Here is a 23,329-nt window from a genome sequence, read left to right on the forward strand (position 1 = left end):
CAAAGGATTTAAATTTATACTAACAGCAAGCCCATTGTTACGATGTAATTGTGGCTAGCATTAATTAGTAAATCACTTCTACTACTATTTAAGGTTGGTATGATTTGCTCATTATGTACTTGAGGTTGGTATCCATTGGAAGGTCCCACCTACAAGTTTACTACTAAAATAATTGTGGGGAGTGCCAGGTAGTGGCGTAACAATAGAGGAAGCAGAACCTGCGGGGGGGCTGGGGTACAGGGGGGCCCAGACAACAGGCTCTGCTTCCTCCAATGTTGCATTTAAATTGCTGCTCAATGCTGGCTCTTAGGAGAGCAGGCAGGAGCGGGGATTTAAATGAGAATGGGGTGAAGTGACAGGGCGGAGAGACACGTCAGCATGGGGAGAGGAGAGAGGTGGAAGGGTGGCTGCTGGGTTTGCTATTCTGCGCCAGGCCCTTACGAAGATTTATTTGCACGGGGGCCTGGTACATAGTAGTTACACCACTGGTGCTGGGTATTTTAAAGGGGTAGTTCACCTTTAAGTTAACTTTTATTGTGATGTAAACATTGATATTCTAAAACAATTAGCAATTGGTCTTCATTTTTTATGTTTGTTTTCAGTTATTTAGCTTTTTGTTCAGCACCTCACCAGTTTAGTATAAAAGCGGCTATCTGGTTGCTAGGGTGCAAATTACCTTAGCAACCAGGCAGCAGTTTGAACAAGAGTTGGGAATAAGCATAGAAAGATAAGCAATAAAAAGTAACAGTAACAATAAAATTGTAGCCTTACAGAGCAATAATATTCAGTTTCCAGGTTCAGTGATCCCCATTTGAAAGCTGTAAAGAATGAGAAGTAGAATGCAAATCATTTAAAAACTATAATATATAAATATAAAAAAACAATGCAAAGTTGCTAGGAATGGGGCATTCTATAACATACTAAAAGTTTAATTAAAGATGAACCACCGATGCATCACAACTGACCCAGCTGTGCTTGCACTTTGATGTAAATCAGACGCTATTGCGCTGAAAATTTAAAAAGTCCTGTTGGGGTAATTTCTGGCTTTGGTGTCAGAGAATGTGTGCTCCCTATTCTTTCACTGCAACTGTGCTGTGGAACAGAAAGAAGGATTAAGGCAACAGTGCAGAGTACAACTGGAAGTGCAAGGAGTGCATGTTGACATAAGCACCTTTAATGAACGGCATTTTTCATGCAACTAACTGTCCAGTGGAACCAGGGATTAGTGAATTTGCAAAATGCATTTAAGTCAATGCATGTTTATACCGGCAATTTTTGTTTGTGCACATGGATTAAAGTTTATGGGCAGTTTTTCATGGTTACTTCTTTGCAGCAACTTGTTTTGCAAAATACATTGGGGTCTATGGGGGTTTTGACACTGAAGATGTTTAAAAAATATCAGCTGATGGGAAAATGACAAATTTTGCCGCAAATTCACTCATCACTATAAACAACCCCTTATATGTCCTGGATACGTTGCATAGTAAAACAAGGCTACTGCCATGTCTGTGACATTGTTAGTTTAAAGTATGATTAGGAAAAGTGACAAGCTTTCTATTGCAGGTATTCAGTTACAAGCTGTTGATGATAATTTAGATCTACACATCAGAGCAGCTTTTATTAGAAAGAAGAGGCTGTTTGTCTTTTTACAGTATTTTTACAGTATTTGTGTATTCCATGGCCAGCAAATTTGCTTCAGCATGTCCATCGCCCCCTCAATAAACAAACCTATAGATTTCATCTACATAGAATAAATCACCGCCTCACAATCGTTGAGCGAAATAGCCTGCACATTAAAGACATGCACATTAAAGAACAGATGCCTAGTGTATTTTGGATATTATGATGTACATGGATGTATTATGGTACTGGATATGCACATTATTTTACCTGGGTGCTGTTCACATTATTAACGTGAATGTAAAATGCAATCAGCTCAATATTCATTTGAAAACAGTTCTGCTGATGAATTTATATTTCATAGCAAATCCTTTAGTAAAGGGAAAAGCTACATGATTCATATTTAAAGTGATACTGACGCTAAAGATCTACTCTTTAAAATAGTAATGTACATTAAAAAGTTACCTATAGGTAATGCTGATCATTTTTCCCTGATAGGGCTTTCTGGTTTCAGTGTCTCTTTAAATCCTACTTTTAATTCCATATAAGTTAAGTAAATAAAATATACCGGTACATGGTTATATTATTCTGGAAAGAGAAACCTATTTGTGAGCAGCCTTACACATGCAATAGCAGAACAATACAGTATATCAGCATTTGATGCCAATGAAACAGTTCCCCTAAAGGGCCAGCGTAGACTGCTAGCTTTGTTTATGATTTTTTAAATTTAACATTTCTGAAGCATGGAGCCTCCTTCATTTACTCAGCAAAAAACTGTACCTAAAAGTTATTATTCATAACTGGATATTTTAAGGGGATAAACAGCAATGATGAATACTATGGAACAGAGGCTCTAAACCAGCTCACATTTCCTCCATATTTGCGATAGTTCATTTGTTGTTCATCCAGTGTTTTGTCAGCAGCCAGACCAAAGGTTCTAAGGGCAGCCCAATGAACAAGGGTGGAGTAGTCCATTGTTAGACATAGAATAGGACCCTGCTTGCACACAACAGCTCTTTTCTATGCACCTTTTGTGTGCACTGAACTGCGGATTGAGTTATGCTGCAAGTTCACAATGTGCTTTCATGAGAGGAGAGTCTAGCAGCCAGACTTGCTCTGAGGCTTCTCCATTTACTGACACAGAAGTGAACCTGGAGCATATATTCGGTGATAAAAATGTGCAACTGCTATTTATGCATGAACAAATATATAAAATGTTCACCATTCTAGTCAAACAAAGTAATGTTTGTATATTAAGTTTCTGTGTGACTGCAGTTTGTACAGCACTAGCAAATAAAGAGTGATGGGGCAGCTATTAAACATGACTGTATGAAAGAGAAGTTATTCTTAGTATCCCACAAGGGCAAACACATTCCAAGCATGAGTATTTGTAAGCCTGTTAATTAAATGTGAATGTCACCTGACCACCAAGAGAATGCATGATACTTATAAAAAATGTATAAGACTTGAGTGCATTTAGAATGCAGTGCAAACATTATTCATTTGCTCAACACAGACTCTCTTCAATAAATCAGATGGTATACCACAGAAAATGGAATACTTTAATGTACTCATGCTTCCACTTACTGATATATATATATCTTCATTCACACAGAGATGAATTCCACTAAAGGACTAGGGAAGCACTAATTTTTGGCTATCCCATCTCGGCCAATATTTGCCATAATATGCTATACAGTTCTGCACAAACAGTTGATGGGTATTGGTCATTTTTGTACTGAAAGCAGCAAGATTCACATCTTAATAAACTGCTTTAACAGCTAGTATCACCCACAATACCCTAAGAGTGTTTAAGTATTTTTAATTTAGTCTGCTCTTTGAAATCAGTCAGATAGGCAGTGACAAAGGGCCTCAGCCCAAAAAACATTCACTTCAACAGAGGTCAAGTCTACCGCCAAGCTTTGCTGGCATACAGTGACAGATGACTTTAGACCTTTCTACCACCGTGATTTTTTAGCTGAGCATAGTGGTGGGACGTTTTTGTTGCCCAGTTGTGTAATAACATAAAAATGCATAAGGAAGCCTTTTCATGTGATTATAGGGCTTATTTTTGTCCTTAAGTGCATACCTCCCAACATTTGAATAATGTAAAGAAGGACAAAAAGAAATGGTGTGCATAGTGCGGCAAAAATTTTTTGACCATGCCCATTTTTCACACCCCGTAAACACCACTCCCATTTTACAAAATTTGGCAGGTTAATTAAAGTTTGAACACATTTCTGGGGGTTTTGGGGTTTTGTTTTATGTGTTATTAGTTTTGCTAATAAAGGTAAAATAGCCCTTTAAGCTGCAAGTCTCAGTTCCCCCAAGAGACCTGTTTAACTTATTAGTTACAATTGTATCTCAGTGCAGGTGTTGCTTGTTACCTTTTCTGGGCTCTCTGCCAAAAGCTACTTTTTTAATTAAGTTTGAGAAACATTGTATCTTTTTTATTGTTCAGCGCAGGTTTAGTGCAGGAGATCAAAGGGAAATGAAGGACTTTTCAGAAAGAATACAGTACTGCGGGCTGACTGTCAAAATCGGGACTGTCTCACTTAAATTTGGACAGTTGGGAAAGTGCAATAAGCAAACTGCAATTTGGAGCTCAATCAGTCTGTCTGGCATTTCAGGTGTTCAGTTTTATAATTTCCGTTGTTCAGCATGCAAGTGATGGTGTCTACTATTGTTTCGGTGCAAGTGTGCTTTACCTATTAAGGTAGGGTGCTGAGGGAAACCTGGAGCTACCTCCTGGTCTAAAGGTGGCAGTAGCTCCAGGGTTCACCTGGATCAATAGTTGCCACAGTGCACCTAGCAGAAGGCAGAAAGGACTAAGCAGAGCAGGGACAAGTGCAACTATAGAGAAGAGCAACTCACTGCAGAAAAATGCGCAAGCTGCACATTGCACTTGCGAACATGAATGAGCCCTTATAAGTGTCAGGAGCCCTGGGAGACCGGTGTTCCTTTTTACCTCATAGTGAAGCAGCCTGCAGGTCTGTGCACCGTATTGTGATTTAGCCGTGGGTCTGGATGCATTCACGTCATGATGTTACTTATATATAAATAATTTTACCTATCCTTGCCCTGTGCACTACAGTCCTACATAAGCCTTGTTTCTGCTTGCTCTTCTTCTTGTTGACTCGGTACCTGTTGACAAATTGGGTTACATTCTCAGATGCTCATTTGTGTATATATCTATGTATATTTTTATTTATATAGTGCTAACTGTGAACACACTGCTTTACATTAGTAAAACATACAAGAATCAACACAATGAATAAATTAATATAATAATGAATAAATATAAAATTATAGTTTCATTCAAGATTAATTGCTAAGTGTACGATACAAGAGAAAGGACATTCTTGCCCCATAGCGCTTACAATCTTAGTTATAGTATGTTGCATAAGGATGCTAATACTTATTGTAATCAGTCCTGCCCACTACATTTTGTGTTTCATGTGTTATAAGTTCATCATATGACATTTCCTGTCTGCTCTGTTTATGTCCATTTTTCTGCAGCGTTTTTGTAACCAACATGGCACTTAACACAGGAAGGCCGACAAAGCATTACTTATGTTCTACAACTGCAAGAGAGCTAGGTAACTGCTTCAGTGCCTGGCACATGAAAAACCCACCAGGCCAAAAACATTCATCAAAGAATCCTGTTTGCAAGGCCTGGGGCAGATAGTGCAAGCAGCCAGTGGCTGTACTGAAAGACTTAAATCTGAAAAAAGTTAGTTTTTGTTTCCTAATGCTTCCCATATATTCACACAGACCAAGTTGTAAATGTATATTTAGCCAAACTAATGTAAAATCACCTCTGAAGATTGAAATAGCTTTGTAAATAGCTGATAGAAGAAATTGAGCTTCTGATCTAAGAGTATAACCAATATTGATAAACAACCCCATTTCCAAAAATGTTGTGGCACTGGGTAAAATGTAAATTTAGAGAGAATGGGATTATCTGCAAATCATTTAAACCCTATGTATAACAGCAAATAGTACAGTGTTGAAACTGAGAAATCCTAAAAACACAAGAATTAGAATGATGGAGGGCACTTCAGGCTAAGATATAATTGCCCTTTTCAACTAGTTCATCAAATAGAAAATAAGCATAGGTTCTAAAGTTTTAAAATCCCCCTTATAGAGGATTATATATACACTATAAACCCACATATAAACCTTGCAAAGTAGAAAAAACATACCAAGTTGTTACTGCAATTAATAAATATAATATGATTATTGTGTAGCAGCAATATTGCATTCATAAAGTATACACACAATATCCATCAGTGAACAAACAAATTCATACCACCCAGCAATAAGCAGAAAAAAGATAACGGCAGATACTCTGGACCAGAGAATACCCCAATGTTTCGGCTCAAACGCCTTTGTCAAGGGAAATCCCAAAAACACACCAATATTTATAGAAGCTAACAACCAACCTACCCACCACTGGATGTTTTTTAATTGGTGGGTGGGTTGTTTGTTTCTTTAAATATTGGTGTGTTTTGGGGATTTAGTACTGCCTATGACTAAGTGCCATATGGACACAGAACACATAAGGCAAAGAAGTGTGGGGTTTGTATATTTTATGACTAACCCATTATATAAAGCAAACCATTAATTTCTTGTTGTAGTTATATTTTACACAGTGTCCCAACTCACCCTCTCACTGGAACAGGAAATACACAAGTGTGATTGTTCTCACAGCTGTATGGATTAAATGCCGGCTGCATCAGCTCATGCCTGTTCCCTGGAGGTTGCCAATTTTTGTCCTCTGCCTCCTTCATCATATTCATTTATATAAGGATATACATCTGTTTTCTGTTGGTTTCTTAACCACACAGCAGAACTTAGGCCACTGGCACTTATAGGCATATGCAGTAGGGTGAAGGCAGGCACAGTGAGTTTATATAACTTAGAGATAAAAAACAATAATACAAACATGTAGCATTATGATTGTATAACGTGCGGCTTATAATAAATCATTCTTTTGGGAGAGGGATGTATTAAATGTGCTACACTGTTACAACTGTGCTGAATCAGGACATATACTCTTTATGTTACAGTGACATCTAGCGGCCGGAACTTATGATGGAAAAATATGCTTCCCCCCCCCCCCCCCCCAAAAAAAATGTATCCTCAACTTTCCTAAGGAAAAAAACCTGCTGAAGAAAATAATTGTCTAGTTACACAGCGCAGGCGTAGCTAGAAAGCTAATTAAAATGTGGCTCCTGCCGACGTTCATCGGGTTAATGCGCACACAATATACAATGTAACCAGCAAATAGCTAGAAGCACATCCCCAAGTATGTATACACTGGAAATCTACACTCGGAAGTTGCAATTTAGAGAGACCGCCCAGCAGTACGTCGCGTCATTTCAGACTAAACCACTGTATTTGGGGGGTGGCTAGCTTACAAGACCTCACTATTGACTAGAATGTTCGAATAAGGCCCGTAGGTAACGCAATGAAGTGATAGTAACATAATAACAAGCGCCACACTGGCGGTGTTTTTTGAATGTCAGGCTCCTGCTTTCTGATGTTCAATTCTTTCAGTTATAGGTATCCCCTGCGGGTGGCCGTTCCTGGTATTTGAGCTTCCTGAATGGAGAGTATCTTGTGTTGCAATCGAGATGAGTCGGATATATCACAATACGTCTCTCCGAAATAAACCAGTGCACGATGAGCGCATTGCTGGTTCTTGGGAGCCGACTGCCTTCCAGCGGTAATAGTGCAGCAGGAGGGCCCCGGGTCATTGGGGGAATGGAGGTGTTACAGGGTGGCTCTGTCAGCCAGTATGTCGCTGTGTAGGAGAGAATGGGTGTGTAGGGTCAGATATGTTCAGCCAAAGAATGTATAGATACAGCATCTCTTTATATTCACTGGGCTTCTGGTTCTGACTCCTGAAAGAGTAGCAGAAAGAGCTGATTAACAAAGCTTGGCTTTTAACTGCAATTCCATTTAACAATAACTGTAATGTTTATAGGAAACTTGCTTACAATGACATTTTCCTTAATTGAACAAACGTTATTTTTGGCTTTATATCCCCTTTAAGGTGCTGAAGGGGATCAGACAATTTTGTTAACTGTAGCTGTTGCAAAGTGACCCTGTTTTGCTACTGAGTAGGATCATATTTTGTCTGTCTTTCCAGGGGCGCAGGGGTTTTGCTGGAAGGGACCCTGCTGGATTTCTCAAGACATTCCCTTACAGACAGCAAGGGGAAGAAGGTGAGACTGTGCATGGAACTAGAGCTGGGGAATACCCATCCAATTCTAATGTTAGAGTAACTGGAAACAGTCACACTTCTATTGATTACTCCTCATATAATTTTTTATGGCACGTTATCCTCTGCTGCAGAGAACAGTGCTGGTCAAACTGTCTATTTGTCACTGCTTCTAAATTGGGCAGAATTGGATGCACATGAAGCAGTGACAGGAGGACCTTAGTGCGAAACCACAAGCATTTTGACACTAAGATCCACCCTGTAATCACGTGTGTGGGTGTTCAGCACTTTTATATGCATTTAACAGATGAATACATTGTTTAGGAATAAATATATGTGCTCAATCATTTGCAAGTTAAAAGTTGCAATGAACACAGTTGGGTCGAGGGATTTGGGTGCCCAAGACAGCCCAACGGAAGCCTCACCCCCTAACACTGCCAGACACAAAGCTGCAGCAAAAAAGGGGAAGTTGTGCAATGAGGCTGTGACAACAAAATACATATAGACATCAACGAGATCCTCTGCACTCACCCATTACCAGTATATACAGGACATTAAGACATTCTGTGCATTCAGCTACCAAGCAATGCCCTTCCCTTGTTTGTCCATATATTGCAATATACTTCAATCTGGCCAACTACGTCACAGTCATCCCCAGTCTGGCCAGTCCTACACTTCCTTTTATCTGATTCATTAAGATTCTACTGCTTCAATTCCCAGACCAGGGATGACTTTGACGTAGTTGGTCAGATTGAAGTATATTGCAATATATGGACAAACAGTCCCTGTTTTGCTTAAAGGGAAGGGTATTGCTTGGTAGCTGAAAGCACATAATGTCCTAATGTCCTGTCCTATATATATTTATAATGGGTGAGTTCAGAGCTAGCCTGGAGAGAAGGTAAAAAGTCCCTAGGCTAGGGACTTCAGGAAAATACAATTAAAAAGCTAAAATTAGCAGGGGAACAAAAAGCAAAATAGACTAAAATATGGCATTTTGTACAACATAGAGCAGTGGTTCTCAACCTTCCTAATGGCGTGACCCTTAAATACAGTTCATCATGTTGTGGTGACCCCCAACCATAAAATTATTCCTAAGACCATCGGAAATATGTGTTTTCCGATGGTCTTAGGCAACTCCTGTGAAAGGGTCATTTGACCCCCAAAGGGGTTCCGACCCACAGGTTGAGAACCGCTGACATAGAGCAAAGCTAGAGCTATTCAGGAAGTAAGACACTGCACACACAACAGACTGATTTGCATTGTTTTGTTTTTTGTTTTTTTTACCTTCTCTCCAGGAACGATGGTACATTCTGTATCTGATGCCAAGCAAAATACATCGCAGGCATTTTGATAGTAAGGGGAATGAGATTGAACCCAACTTCAGCGACACCAAGAAAGTAAATACAGGCTTCCTCATGTCTTCTTACAGTAGGTACTACATATATATTTATATTAAGGCTTTCTTTTTGCAGCATTGATTCTTGTTTGCCTTCAGAAGTATAAAGGGCATGTGTTATATGATGAAATAATGTCCCCTCTTTTGTAAAATAAAACAATAAATAAGTCACCCAAGAGTCTCATGACCATATAAAGCACTTTCCAAGGTGAATTTTAATATCCAAATAGGGTACATTATTTGTACACAATTTTCAGTGACAGAAATGACATCACTAAGCAAATGATTAGAAGTGATGACATAACTAAGCACAGTTTTGAAGGATATAATTTACAGGTTATTCATGACTCTTGTTTATTATAATCTTATAATATACAGTTTGGTCATTTCCCCATGGGACCAAACCGTAAATTTTATCCTTATAAATGGTGAGTAGTGATGTCATCAGTTATAATCGGAGCTTAGTGATGTCATTCCTGTCACATGACTCACTAAACCTTGTATATTATAATAAATAAAGTACCCCCTATTGTAAAATATAGGGGATATCCATGACCTTGTGCTTTTATATGGTCATGGAACTCCTCTGTGACTTATAATATCCCTATATTTTACAATTAGAAAAATATGAGGATATTAGTCACATCGGAGTTCCATGACCTGTATAAAAGCACTCGGGCTTCAACCTACATTTTTGGGGGTATACTTTTCCTTTTAATGCAGCTGATGACATCACCCAGTGCAGCAAATAGCAGAATCACTACAAATACAGGTACTGAGCCCTACAGGCTAGGGACTTCAGGGAAACATAATTAAAAAGCTAAAATTAGCAGAGGAACAAAAGCAAAACAGACTAAAATATGGCATTTTGTACAACATAGAGCAAAGCTATTCAGGAAGTAAGACACACAAACTGTAGATTATAAATTATATTAAGGGGGTACATTATGCTATATAAAGATATTAGTAGTCACTTCGGAGTTATATACTTCTCAGTGACTTATAATATCCTTATTTTACAATAGGGTATACTTTATTCACTAATAAATAAGCCTTTAAGAGTGTCAATTATATCATTATAAATTATGCTTAGTAATGGCATCACTAATAATTGGTGCTTAGTGGTTTATTCTATGTCACATAACTCACTGAAACTTGTGTATGTTCTATAAACAGTTGTTTTACCTGGGTGCCCAGGCTGAAAAACAACATAAACAATGCAGGAGAACAGCACTTGGTCAAACAGTATTATATTTAATACTCAAGTTCCTTATCTGCCCATGCACCATAGACTGGTCAACATGGGACATGGCATATGACATTTACAAACCTGCCCAGTTGATGAACTCACCATCATCCATAGTAATCGTTTCCAGCATACAGTATGGCCAGCTTTCGACATAGGTTTTCCATCTTGGCTTAGTGTTTATGATGTAATACTTGGCAACTTTGTCAAGTTCAAATGGAACCAACATCAATCCCTGGATTTGCTGTTTTTGATTATATATTCAGCTATATATTTTGCGGCTTAACCAAGGGACCAACACTTTATTTTAACATTTGAGCTTATTGTTGATTTTTTTTTTCTCCCTATCAGAGGTTGAAGCAAAGGGTGAATCTGACAAAATATCTGTAGAGGAGCTGATTCAGCTGGTGAACAAAGTGGAACTAATGAAGATAAGTGAAAAGTACACTCCTAGGGAAACGGTTGCCTTTTGGCTTCCAGAGGTAGACGTGGAGAAGACTGAGCTAGAGCTGGGTGAACAACTACGAGTAAAAACCATGGGAGACAGCCCCTTTGTATGTACGTATGAATGCCTTAATTCAAACAGCAGAACCTTTGACTATGCAAGTGTGCTGCTCTTTGGCTGTGCTTGCTCTTTTTATCACTGAAGCTTGTAATAAATGGGTTTTATTCTGACTTGTGTCAGCTTGCTTGATATAATTAATTTTATTTTATCCAATTATTTCAGTGTATATGAAGCCAAACGTTATATTCAGATATAGAACTAACTAAATGTTTTTTTAGTTTCATTAGCGAAGGTTGACAGCGGGACTGTCACCAAATGCAACTTTGCTGGAGATGCACAGGCTGGAGCTTCCTGGACAGACAACATAATGGCTCAGAAATCACAAAGCACTTCAGCATGTTTTGAACCCAGGGGGCAAGGAGATGGAGCGGAAGATGATGAATGGGTATGAAAACATAATTTTAAGTTGCAACGTCTTGTATGGTGTCCACATACTTTTGCCCTTTATAGTGTGCCTGGATACAGCACTGGCCAAACAAAAGCTTAGGCACACCTGGCATTTCCTCTGCTGGCACAAAAAGAGGTTGAGAAGATACCAATACCACCAGTGAGACTGGCTGAAGTTAATGGCAACTAACTATCACTGCAGCAGATGGGCAGATATTGGCCTAAAAAACATGCTTAAACATTTTTGGGCCATATTCTGTCCCATGTACAGTGACAGGCATTTATGCCCAAGTTTGCACTAGCGATATGGGGTCTTTCAATGCATGAGAAAAAAATACACTGGTGATATAAGGTGTTTTTACATTGGCAGAGAAAATGCCACTTGTGACATTAGGAACTGTTTCTAATGTAGTGATTTGCTTCTTACTTATCTGTGGGGGAAAAAAAAACTAATTTCAGTTTTTTTCCATGGGTAGGAAAAACACAGTCAAAGAAAAAGTGATATTTCCCACTACAATACTTAAGTTAAAGAAACATAATCTGTCACTGAAGGAGAGATTGTAAGCTCCTTGGGGCAGGGACCTTATCCCAACTGTGTATTGAAAGCTCTAAGCTTTGATTTATCTATTATTCCAGTATAACTTAATATAACTATACCCCTGTTTGTGTTCACACCTTGTAAAGCACTACGTATATATGGTGCTATTTAAATAATTACATACATACGTGTGGTGCGCACAGTGGAGAGTGGATTCTATCACTGCTTATATACACACGGGATGGTAACAGGCCATGCCAGTCTGCTGGTGGAGAAAATGCTACGTGTGACATTAGTCAGATGAGCCAATGTTTTAATTATAAGCAATAACTAGAAATTTGATGGGGCGGATTACTAACGTAGGTGCTAAATTCCACTAGTGCAGGTGTCCATAGTGGCCAATCCTTAGTTAGTCTACTAGTGATTAGTCTACTTAAGTTATAAAATGAGAGTAAAGGTGGCTATACATGTTAAGATCTGCTTGTTTGGCGAGGTTGCAAAATGAGTGGAGCCTAAAGTGGCCGATATCGGGCTAATACGATCATTTAGCCATAGGGCCAAATGATCGCATTGCGACGGGTATAGTAGCCATCGGCATCAATGAGCTGATGCAGCCCCTGATCTGACAGGCAAATCAAATCTGCTTAATCGACACTTGCCCGATTTTGTCCAAATATCAAACGGGGAGGCCCATACACAAGCAGATAAGCTGCTGAATCAGCTTAAATCTGCCCATGTATGAACACCTTAAAGGAGATGTAAATGTTAAAAAAACAAATCATATATTTAGCCTTAGACTACTATTCTCTACACTTTACACTACCTTAATTTTTAAAATAAGACTACCTTAATCCACCGTGTCCAGCACTTCCCCCTGGTGCTTTGCAGTCACATGTGCCATGTTTGAAAGTCTTCAGAGAGAGCAGAAGCCCCCACCCTCCTGGAAAAAAAAAGCCTGCTCATGCACAGGCTGGCTCCTGCTGCCTCCAGGCATGCGCAGAAGGGACTCTCCCCTCCCGACAAGTTGTCGGTGTAGTGAGAGACCTGAACAGGAAGTGGGGGCGGAGCTTCACGCTGAACAAGGAAGGAGTGGAATAGAGCAGAATGTAACTCAGCAACCAGGTAAAAAAGAACAGAGGGACAAAGGCAGGCAATCTGGGAAGCTGTTTAGAGTTATTTTATTAATAGAAAAAAAAAAGGTGAACTTATTCTTTAAGGTTCTGACTAGTTATCAGTAACTGCAATGGTGAAATGTATGACCTAAATACAAATCCTTGGATTAATTTTATAACTTGCAGCAGCCTAATCAGAACTAATTGTATATTAGCTACTAAGGGTGATTGCACTGGTAGAATTTAAAGCCTGTGCTAGTAATCTGCCCTATCAGCTTTTCCACACAAAATAAATGGGGCATTTTTGCTTTTTTTTTTTTTTTTTTTAACCTAAAGGTGGTCCCCAAATGAGTGAATCTTCTACCAATATGCCCACCTAAGGTGGGTGATATCGGGCTAATTCGATGGTTTGGCCCTAGGGTCATATATAGGGGCATTTGGACTGAGGACTGCGTCAATGAGCTGATGTGATCCCTGATCCAACAAGAAAATCAAACATGCCTGATCGACACCTAGCCAAGTTTCGGCCAGTTGGGGGTGCCCATACATGGGAAGATAAGCTGCTGAATTTATCTAAAGGATTCAAATCGCAGATTATGCTTGTGTAAGGCCACCTTTAGGGCAGGGGTACACAGGGAGATTAGTCGCGCCACAACAAATCTCCATTGTCGCTGGCGACTAATCTCCCCGCAATGCCATCCCACCAGCTAGAATGTAAATCGCCAGTGGGATGGCATACGCGGTGGCGCGATTTGCCAAAATTGCCTTGAGAGGGAACTTCGGGCAAATCGCGGCACCACGTATGCCATCCCACAGGCGATTTACATTCTAGCCGGTGGGATGGCATTGCAGGGAGATCAGTCGCCCGCGACAACTAAGATTTGTCGCGCTGCAACTAATCTCCCCTTAGGGCCATTGTTGGCAATAAGCATTAATCATTAACTCAGCTTGCTAAATCCTAGCAACCTTGCCTCTTGTCACTTTAAACGTGGAAAAAGCATTGGGAAGATATTTTTATCCACAACTGTAGTCTAAAAAACTCGCAGCAGCCATCAAAGGGGTTTGTTTGCCATAGCCATTAGTGTAAATCCTTTTTATAAGTAATTATCTTACCAAAATGTAATTGCTGCTTTGTGAGTGATGATCTGTATCTCTTCTTTTTCTAGGATTGAAAATTGAACTTTTAACTCCACAGTAGCAACTAATCTGGCACAAGCTGTTCTCTAAATGGATGCCAAACACACCTTGCCATCAAAATGATTTTTGTAATGATTGTCAATGTTTTAGTTAATTTGAAATCCACTTGTGAATGAATCATCCAAAAATAAATATATAATTTTTTTTATAGTGCACCATACTGTAGGAGCTCACTACACATATCCCACACAATGTATGTACTTTATTAAGCCTGTAATATAAAATGCATATCTTATATGTATATATGTAAATATATGTATGTATACACATATATTTACCCTACATATAAAATACAGTACATATAACCTCTTTAGCAATGATTTGCATTATGAGTGGAGAATAATGGCAGATTAAAGACCTACAGGTTTATTTTAAGCACTCAACATATGGACTATTTTGTACACCATACAAGCTTAAGGGAGACATTATGTACCTGGTACAGATGCCAACTCAGGAGTTATGTACATCCAGCAATTCCCATTGTAGATAAATTTGGACGTATCGTGCTAAACCAAACGTGCACTTTATAATTTAAAAAAAGCATACTTGAGTTGCATTTTCATTAATGATCTTCCTGACAGCTAAAAATCATTTTATCATTTTGTTAGTAATTGTATCTTTCTTTGGGATTATTTTTCCTTTAAAAAGGAATATAGATTTAGTTGCTTTTCTTATAGGGAACATATTGCCACCCCTTAGCCCCTACCTCTTTGGTTCTTTTCACATTTATGCATCTTAGTGGTTGATCATACATTAATAGCAAATTGCTCTAACAGTTTTTGCTGCAATTTTCGTATCTGTCCCTGTCCCGCATTATATACAGGAATATTTATTTGAATGGTGAATTAACAATTTATTGCAAAATTCACCATAACAAAACTTTTACCAAAAAAAGTCCTTTAAAGTTATTATGCAATGCAAAATAGGAACGGCACACACACTTGTGTTTTATGGGTGCTTCAGCTCTTTATTTGGCTACAGAGAGTACAACAGAAGATAACATTTCAGGCAGTTAAGTCACCCTTATACAATTTGCTTCGTTTTTATATTCTCGATTTGTGACACATTTTTTATCAAATAAGTGTTTTGGTTTTTCGTTTGTTTTCTTTTTCGTCTTAATTATATTTTTTTCTTCTTTGGTGGGATCATAGTTCCTGATGTCACTTTTGTGTTCATTATTCCTAAAGACAATTTACAATACTTTGATCGTATTTTTTATTCAGTGCCTTCTATTTTCGCCTCTTTCTAGCTTTCAAACAGGGGTCACTGAACCTAGCAGCCAATTTATCTATTGAGCTATTCATCTTCCAGTCTCCCATTCAAACCACTGTCTGATTTAGGGTTGCCACCTGTCTAGTTTTGACCCGGACAGGCCAGTTTTTGGAAGGGCTGCCTGGGTCGAAACCTCCTGCCTGGTTGATGTCACGGACCGCCTCCTCCTTGCAATGCCACGGCCCCGCCTCCTCCTCCCCACCCCCGTGACATCACCCCCGCCCCCATCCCAGCTAAGAAAGCCGGCTGAGTCGGATTGCTAGGGTAGATTGCACCCTAGCAACCCAGTAGCTACGGAATTTGAATTTTCACTGGAAACTGGAGAGCCACTGAACAGAAAGCTAAACAGTTAAAAAGTGACTCAATTGTAAATTATCTCAGAATATTTCTGTCTGCATCATATTAAATGTTAATTTAAAGGTGAAATAACAGTGTATGTTAAAGTACCCATGATGGCCCTATGTAGCATTGCCCCCAGGCTTGATTTTAGTCTATACAGTGATGGAACATAAATCTACTGTGTATGTTTAATGTGTGCATTCCTGGGAACCTGGTACTTATATTCAGTGGCAGGTTTTTGAGGTTAAAGGGTTAATGTGCCTTTAATGCATTGATATGTAGGCAGTCAGTAAAGCACAAAGCAAACCCACATGCACAATCCAAATAAATTGAACAATAACTGGAATGGGAATATATTTACAGCCATTTATTGCTCAGTTTCCTTTTTCCTATGCTGCCGCCACCACCACCACCACCGCCTCCCCTAAGTGAATCTATAAAAGCTTTTATTTTGCAGTGAAGTTAACATTTCATGCCTCCCTTTTCCATTTGCAATCTGTTAATAGTCTGTTTCTGGGCAACACTGTCATAAAGCATGGCCCAGCTACATGGTACCTGAAAGAAGCACCCATAAAAAGCTTACAATGTATTTTTAATTCTAACAACTGAGATGGTTCATTTACTGACAAAGAATTATTACAATAATGTTAGCTTGGGATGCTGCTATTTTGTAAATTACAGATTTTACATTGCTGCTATTTACTGATCCTTTGAATGCACAGGTCTCAGCTAATGGCAAATGAATTTGTTTGTTACAAATATCAGCAATGAGCCACAATTTACCATACAGGAATTCTACAACTGCTTTTTCTGGAAGGTTGTGGCATATTGTCTTTTCACCCTGTGATAAACATGTCACTATTCCTCAAATATATATATATATATTACTGTATTCTCTGGTTTCTCATTTTTATAAAAGATTCTTTGCGTATATCTTTCTGATTCACAGTGGATTGAAAGGTTGAAGTTTAGGATATATTATCTACAATCATTGGGACCTAGGGCTTTCAAGATAAGGGATCTTCCAGTTATTTGGATTACCATACCTTAATTCTACTAAAAATAATGGAAACATTAAATAAATCCAATAGGAGTGTTTTGCCACCAATATGGATTCATGCAGTTCAGTCATCATCAAGTACAAGGCACTGTCTTATAATTACAGAGGAAAAAACATTTTTAAGATTGATACCATGGGAGAAGGCCTTCCTGTAATTCAAAACTTCACAGCTAACAGGTTCCTGGATAATGTATATTTGTTAAAGAGATACTGACACCAGAAATGAAACCTTTTTACATCTATCATAACATCGTGTTTGCATGCTGTTTATAATTTTGCCATAAAAGTATCTGTCCAATGCTTTTACATTCCCTATCTGATCCCCCATGTTCCTCTATGAGGGGGCTGCCATATTTGTGCAGCAGGAGGCCATTAGTATTAGAAGCTATAACTGACAGACTGAGAAGGGACAGTCAGGTTGGCCAAACAGTCAGGTTTAGGAACTTCAAGTAACAATTACTTACAAAAGCAGCCCTATCAGCAAAAAAAATTAACATGACCTTTGGGTAACTTTTTATGTAGATTCATATTTTAAAAAGTAGTTTTTTTCATGTCGACATCACTTTAAAGTTATTGCTGTTGAAAGCAGCATCTGTCTAACTGGTTCTCTTATCCCCATAGCTGAATGCTGAAAAAATGTAGCAAACATCCAGTTCCCACAATGCCTTGCAAGAAGTCTGGTTGAGAGTTGGCTTCTACTATATTGTTTCAAGAGTCAGAAACAGTAGTGACTACTTTTATTGGCAATTACATTAACAAATAAGTTTACACTAAAAATATACATAGCATAGCGTTAGCATTGCTAATGATTATATTTTCTATAATTATGTAACATAATTTTTCCAAAAAAGAAAACTCAATAAATTTAAACCTTTTTGGAGGGCAGTCTGCAGACTCTAAATAAAATCACTAGAGGGCAGAAGTACCAGACAAATGAAGTTGATACAAAAAAAAAAAAGGTGACTCTAATCTCACATTTTTATAAATATGCCCTTTAGAGATTGCCACCCACTGATAAGTACACTTTTAAATATCCCATAAAAATGCATAGAAGGTGGTGAATTTTTCTGTGGTGAGCGCTAATCAAACATATTGCTAAATCTGCCACTAATTGTTACCTTAACTATGAACTGCAAAACAGAAATGATGCATGAATGCATGATACCCTGACCTTATGTCTCAGCCCTCCCTTTTAGAATGTAAGCTCTTGCGAGCAGGGCCCTCCCCTAGTGTCTCCGATCCTCATCCAAATATAACTGCAAACCATTTTTGTGAATTGTTTATATGTACATGTTAACTGTTCTGTCTTTTGTACCCCTCTATTCTGTAAAGCTCTGCGTAAATTAATGGAGCTATATAAATAATAATAATGAAGGTTACATTTGCTGAATATGGCATTTTATCTCACAGATAAATAAGAGTTTTCAGAGTCTGGCTTTTTCCTATTATCTATTTTATTTACTAAATTATATAAAAATTAAAGATTAATTTGAAATATTACCTGTACTTGCTGCACAGCTTGTAAAGTCTTTGAATAAGCATGAAATAAAAGGATAGTAATATTCTATAACACTTAGGGGCAGATTTATCAAAACACGAGTTCGAATCCCGAATGGGAAATAATTCGGATTGGAAACGAAATTTTCTGAAGATCGCAAATATCACGAAAATGCTTACGAAAAAATTGTATTAGTCACGATAATATCGTATTGGCGATCCGAAAGTCACAAAATTTTCGTAAGAACTATTGTAAACAGTGGCAAAAACAGTCCAATTTTTAAAAAAAATACGAAAAAGTCACACAAGCGTCGATAAAATTGCGGAAAATACGATTGGAGTGGTTATCAATGGGTGAAAGAGCTCACCATTGATAAGAATTACATTCACATTTATTGGATTGGTTGCATACATCACTTTACAATCAGCCGCTCTCTGGCACTAAATCCCACTACAAAGCTTGCTCTCTACAATTATGCCTAAACCCTTTAAATTTGTTTGTTGTCTTGGTGCACAAATGAGAATGTATTAGGCATTTAAACAAAAAGTGTCTACCTAATGTTTAGTGATTAAAAACAGGGAGAAACTAGAGTAAACAGTATATTATGTGGTTTGTAGACCTTTTCAGGTGGAGTGCAGCTTTATCAATTAAGTGAGGGACGAGATGTTAGTATTTTGAGTACATATGTAGTACTACAACCACAGATCAGGATTTGACTCCCATACAGTAGTGCTGTCTACCTTGTAGCCATCGAACTGTTCAGATACCATAAGGGCTGCCCTACAAGCAAAGGCGGACCACCCTAGGCAACCCGGTAATCACATCACCCCCATGAAAGCATGCATGGTGACATCCAAGAAGTGGGGGAGTAGGCCACTCTGGGATTGCACACAGAACTTGAGGGTCCCAACCGGGTGTAGGCAGACAGAAGTAGGTGCCTAGCACCCCCCACTGTTGTGCCCTAGGCACGTGCCTCTTTTGCCTACCCCTAGGTAAAGGCCTACATTTTTGAGTGTTGAGTAGCCCCTATAGGGCAAATTTGTTTATAGGTTATGGGATTGTGGTACTGTAAGGGCTCTGGCACACGGGGAGATTAGTCGTCCGCGACAAATCTCCCTGTTCGCGGGCGACTAATCTCCCCGAAATGCCATCCCACTGGCGAAAATGTAAATCGCCGGTGGGATGGCATATGCAGCGGCACGATTTCAGTGAAATCGTGGAAGCTTCCTCTCAAGGCAACTTCCGCGATTTCACTGAAATCGCGCCGCCGCGTATGCCATCCCACCAGCAATTTCATTTTCGCCGGTGGGATGGCATTTCGGGGAGATTAGTCGCCCCCGCGAACAGGGAGATTTGTCGCAGGCAACTAATCTCCCCATGTGCCAGAGCCCTAAGGGTTCTTACATTCGGTAGAACAATAAGGTTTTATGGGCTTGTTTGAAAATATGCCACTTTTCTACTCACATTGCCAAGTTACAGACTTATTAGCATTTCATATGAATGTGCTTTATTATATTTCCCAGAATTCAATAAATACATGGTATCCAAGTAAGTAAACAATGTGTGTCCTTGGACTACTTTAAAAAAAACTTGACTTGTCCCTGTTCAGTAAGCAATAGAAACTAAAGGCACTTTCAACCACAAGTAAACAAACAAATAGCAAGATAGTCTGGAATTCAGCCTGCAGTCTTAAGGACAATGCAGTCAGTCTATGATTTGCTTAGATAGGCATAAATGGTAGCAGGAAAGCCAACATCATAGACAAGTAACTTAATGCATGTTTTTGCTTACCACCAACAATCCCTTCTTATCTGTTTTGCTTTTACTTAGAAAATTGATAAGCAAAGCTTAGTGCACAACCCCCCCCCCCCCATCATCAAGTGTCCAAGCTCCAATCTGTGGTGTTCAGTCTGCGCCTGATTTTTTAGCCGCAGGGTTGCTCTGTCCCTGGCAGCTCCAGGGTGTGGGCAGAAAGGACTGACAGGCATTTAATTAAACTATAAGGAAGTGGTTTTATACGCAACTAAATGCGGGGATAAGCACAAGTTGCCCATAGCATTGGCAGGTATAAACGAGCCCTCAGAATCAGGCCGTAAGTCACTACAGAGGAATCATAGGAAATAAAGGACTTAGTGATCACTTTATGGTCCCTGTGATTATAAAAAAATAAAAATTATTCCAAAAAAGGTCAGTGATAAAAGAAATACAGGTATAAGATCTATAATCCGAGAATGCATGGGACCGTGGGTTTTCCAGAAAAAAGACCTTTCCATAATTTGGATCTCAATACCTTTAGTCAAGCCTGCTACAAAAAAACAGACATGGTATAAAACCAAAAGGATTGTTTGCCACCAATTTGTACTTATGAAGCTTAGTTACAATCAAGTACAAGATTTAAAAAAATTGATTTGCTTAAAATGCACTCTATGGCCTTCCTATAATTCAGAACTTTCTGGAAGAGTGGTTTCCAGGTAAGGAAACCCATATCTGTTAATGCATATTAAATAACATTCAAGTTGCTTTACAGTACATTGTTGGTTTAACTATCAGGAAGTTTTATTATACATTAAAGTACCCAAATGATGCCTAGAGAGGCTGTCCCTGTAATCCTTCTATACAAGCCAGATGGGCAGTGATGAGAGAAGCCCCAGACACCAAGTCAATTTGTAGGTTATAAAAAATAGCTGAGCTTGGACCAAAGGTAATTGCATGAAGGGAGCTTTTGGAATCTTTTGGTGCTGTGTTTTTAGGCTACTTGATTATGCAGCACCAGAAGAGCTCTGAATAACCCTTTCCTGTGTGGGAAACCAGAAACACCATACCTACAGTAAAGTATAGTAATATAGAACCATGTTGTGGGGCTTCTTTTCATCAGCAAGGAATGGAAATCTTAGTAAAACAGAAGGAAGAATGGATGTGAAATACTGCAGGATAACCTGTTTCCGTCGGCTAATAAGTAAATTTGGATAAATGTTCATCATTCAGTAGGACAATGATCCCAAACATGAAGCCAAAGAAACATTGGCTCAAGAACAAAAAGGTCAATGTCTTTAATGGCCCAGCCAGAGCTCTGATCTCAGTCCAAATGAGAATCTGAAAATTGAGCTGCACAATCATCATTTGTATAACCTGAACAGCCTAAAGCAAAATTTGCATGGAATTGGCCAAATTTACTTCCAGTGCACATAGCTGGTACATAATGACTCCAAGGACAAAGAAACCTTATAAAGAAGTATCTTATAATATAAAGGTATCTATTAGTATGAGTTACAGCAGTGACTGATTCCAGCATTCATTGTGGCATTCAGTAGAAATGCGCTAGTAACAGAAAGTGAGTCCAGGAATTGGCTGCTGTCACCAATATCTGTTAGTTTCCACCCAATTGCCCCGGGCAGTCTCGATGCACATTCACAGATTTTTCCTAAATTTTACATGCTCAAAAATCTCTTCTTAAAGCTGGCCATACACGCACCAATACTATCGTACAAAACCTCGTTTCGTACGATATTCGGTGCGTGTATGGCATGTCGGCGAGTAGACCGATATCGCAGGAAGCTGCTGATATCGGACGACTCGCCGATCGGCCAGGTTAGAAAATTTTGATTGGGCGCCATAGAAGGCGCCTGACCAAAATCTGCCGTCAGGGCTGAATCGGCAGAAGGAGGTAGAAATCCTATTGTTTCTACCTCCTTATTTGCTGTTTCAGCCCGGACTGTGTGTGGCGGATCTGACGATGTTTCGTGCGACCGATGGTCGCACGAAACATCGTCAGATCGCCACGTGTATGGCCAGCTTAAGACTTGAAACTTCTAGAATGATGTGCAGCTGGGGTCAAGGGGAGGGATTTTTTTAGTGCTTGTGCTTTAGCAAATCGTAGGGCAAGGAATTGCGGGTTATTTAGTAAGATGGCAGCGGTGTTCTGAGACATGCCAGGCTTCATGGCAACAGCTAAAACTATTTCAATCATTCCATTAGCTGAGCGACCTTATTTAACTGTACGGGAACTACTTTGTAATTCGGAACTTTCAGGGACCGATACCTGTACTAGGATTTAAAGCCCTGGCAGTTCAATTACACAGATGCCCAAACAGCGCCCCCACCAGTAGTGACTGTCTATGGCAGTCTGCATGGGCCCCTCTGGCATTTCATGATCAAAATCCTTCCCTGTAATTTAGCCCTTATACAGCGTTTTTCAAAAACTTGACATGCTTTTGCTACTTTGCACAGTGCGGCAAGGTAATAGTTAATTGATGGAGCTGTGGCCTTTAGAGGGGAGCACTGGAACGCTCCCTTCAGTTATACCTGTAATTAAACCCGCTTTGCATTAATGTACAGAGGAAATATTGCAGCACACGTGTAACGCCGCTGTTCTACACAGAACCTCCACATCCCCTTAGTCCCAATATACCGGAAATCCCTACTGCCTTCCCACTGACTCACACTGAAGGCGGAAGTGGCGCTGCCTCCCCGCTGTACTTTGCATTCTAGTCGCGGACTGAACGTTATCTCTGGGAGGATGATAAAAGCGATCCTTGTGTTTAATAATCATGGCAAGCCAAGGTTCTTGCGCTTCTACCAGCATTTCGTGAGTGACTATTGACCGTTTCGAATCGGGTTTCGATTATGCTGTTTTATGGGGCTTGCGGGGAAGCCTTGGCATCTAATTGCACCTGTGGGACACGCACCTTCTCATTTAAACATACTGCCCTGCATTAAAATGTACTTATGCCTCTTAATTGTAAAAGCTTATCTCCGCTTATAAACAGTGATCATGCTATAATAAGAATGTCACAGCCCCAGCTGCAGGTTTTACCTATCCTGTAGTTCCAAGAAAGTATTGGGCTGTGGGCATCACACACACACACCTACT

General features: G+C 39.3%; 3 protein-coding genes across 7 annotated transcripts in view; 2 read left to right on the forward strand and 1 right to left on the reverse strand.

Annotated features, from left to right (window-relative positions):
- Nucleotides 1-6,673, reverse strand: part of znf710 (zinc finger protein 710) — a 66,010-nt gene extending 59,337 nt beyond the window's left edge. The window contains exon 1 of the mRNA XM_018092461.2: nucleotides 6,289-6,673. The gene's annotated coding sequence lies outside the window, so the exon portion shown is untranslated. The remainder of the gene's footprint in view (nucleotides 1-6,288) is intronic.
- A 309-nt stretch (nucleotides 6,674-6,982) lies between these two features.
- Nucleotides 6,983-16,793, forward strand: arpin (actin related protein 2/3 complex inhibitor). Of its 4 annotated transcripts, none has more exons than XM_012958820.3 (7): nucleotides 6,983-7,085; nucleotides 7,183-7,351; nucleotides 7,778-7,853; nucleotides 9,145-9,277; nucleotides 10,843-11,049; nucleotides 11,275-11,441; nucleotides 14,260-16,793. In XM_012958820.3, the coding sequence occupies exons 2-7, from the start codon at nucleotides 7,260-7,262 to the stop codon at nucleotides 14,263-14,265; spliced, it is 681 nt and encodes a 226-aa protein (XP_012814274.1). In that variant the 5' UTR covers nucleotides 6,983-7,085; nucleotides 7,183-7,259; the 3' UTR covers nucleotides 14,266-16,793.
- A 5,991-nt stretch (nucleotides 16,794-22,784) lies between these two features.
- ap3s2 (adaptor related protein complex 3 subunit sigma 2) overlaps nucleotides 22,785-23,329 on the forward strand; it is a 33,537-nt gene continuing 32,992 nt past the window's right edge. Inside the window, exon 1 of one of the 2 annotated variants that reach the window (XM_012958920.3) lies at nucleotides 22,785-23,044. In XM_012958920.3, the coding sequence (XP_012814374.1) occupies nucleotides 22,976-23,044 (69 nt within the window). In that variant the 5' untranslated portion in view covers nucleotides 22,785-22,975. 2 annotated transcript variants of the gene reach the window in all.

Source organism: Xenopus tropicalis, chromosome 3 (genome assembly GCF_000004195.4).
Source record: "Xenopus tropicalis strain Nigerian chromosome 3, UCB_Xtro_10.0, whole genome shotgun sequence".
Taxonomy (NCBI): Eukaryota; Metazoa; Chordata; class Amphibia; order Anura; family Pipidae; genus Xenopus; species Xenopus tropicalis.

Bases quoted from the DNA above. Each gene is read 5' to 3' on its own strand.
- arpin (XM_012958820.3), top strand. From the start codon at position 7,260: ATGAGTCGGATATATCACAATACGTCTCTCCGAAATAAACCAGTGCAC. The intron at 9,278-10,842 runs GTAGGTACTACA...TCTCCCTATCAG, and splicing joins CTTCCTCATGTCTTCTTACA to AGGTTGAAGCAAAGGGTGAA. The intron at 11,050-11,274 runs GTACGTATGAAT...ATGTTTTTTTAG, and splicing joins GGGAGACAGCCCCTTTGTAT to TTTCATTAGCGAAGGTTGAC.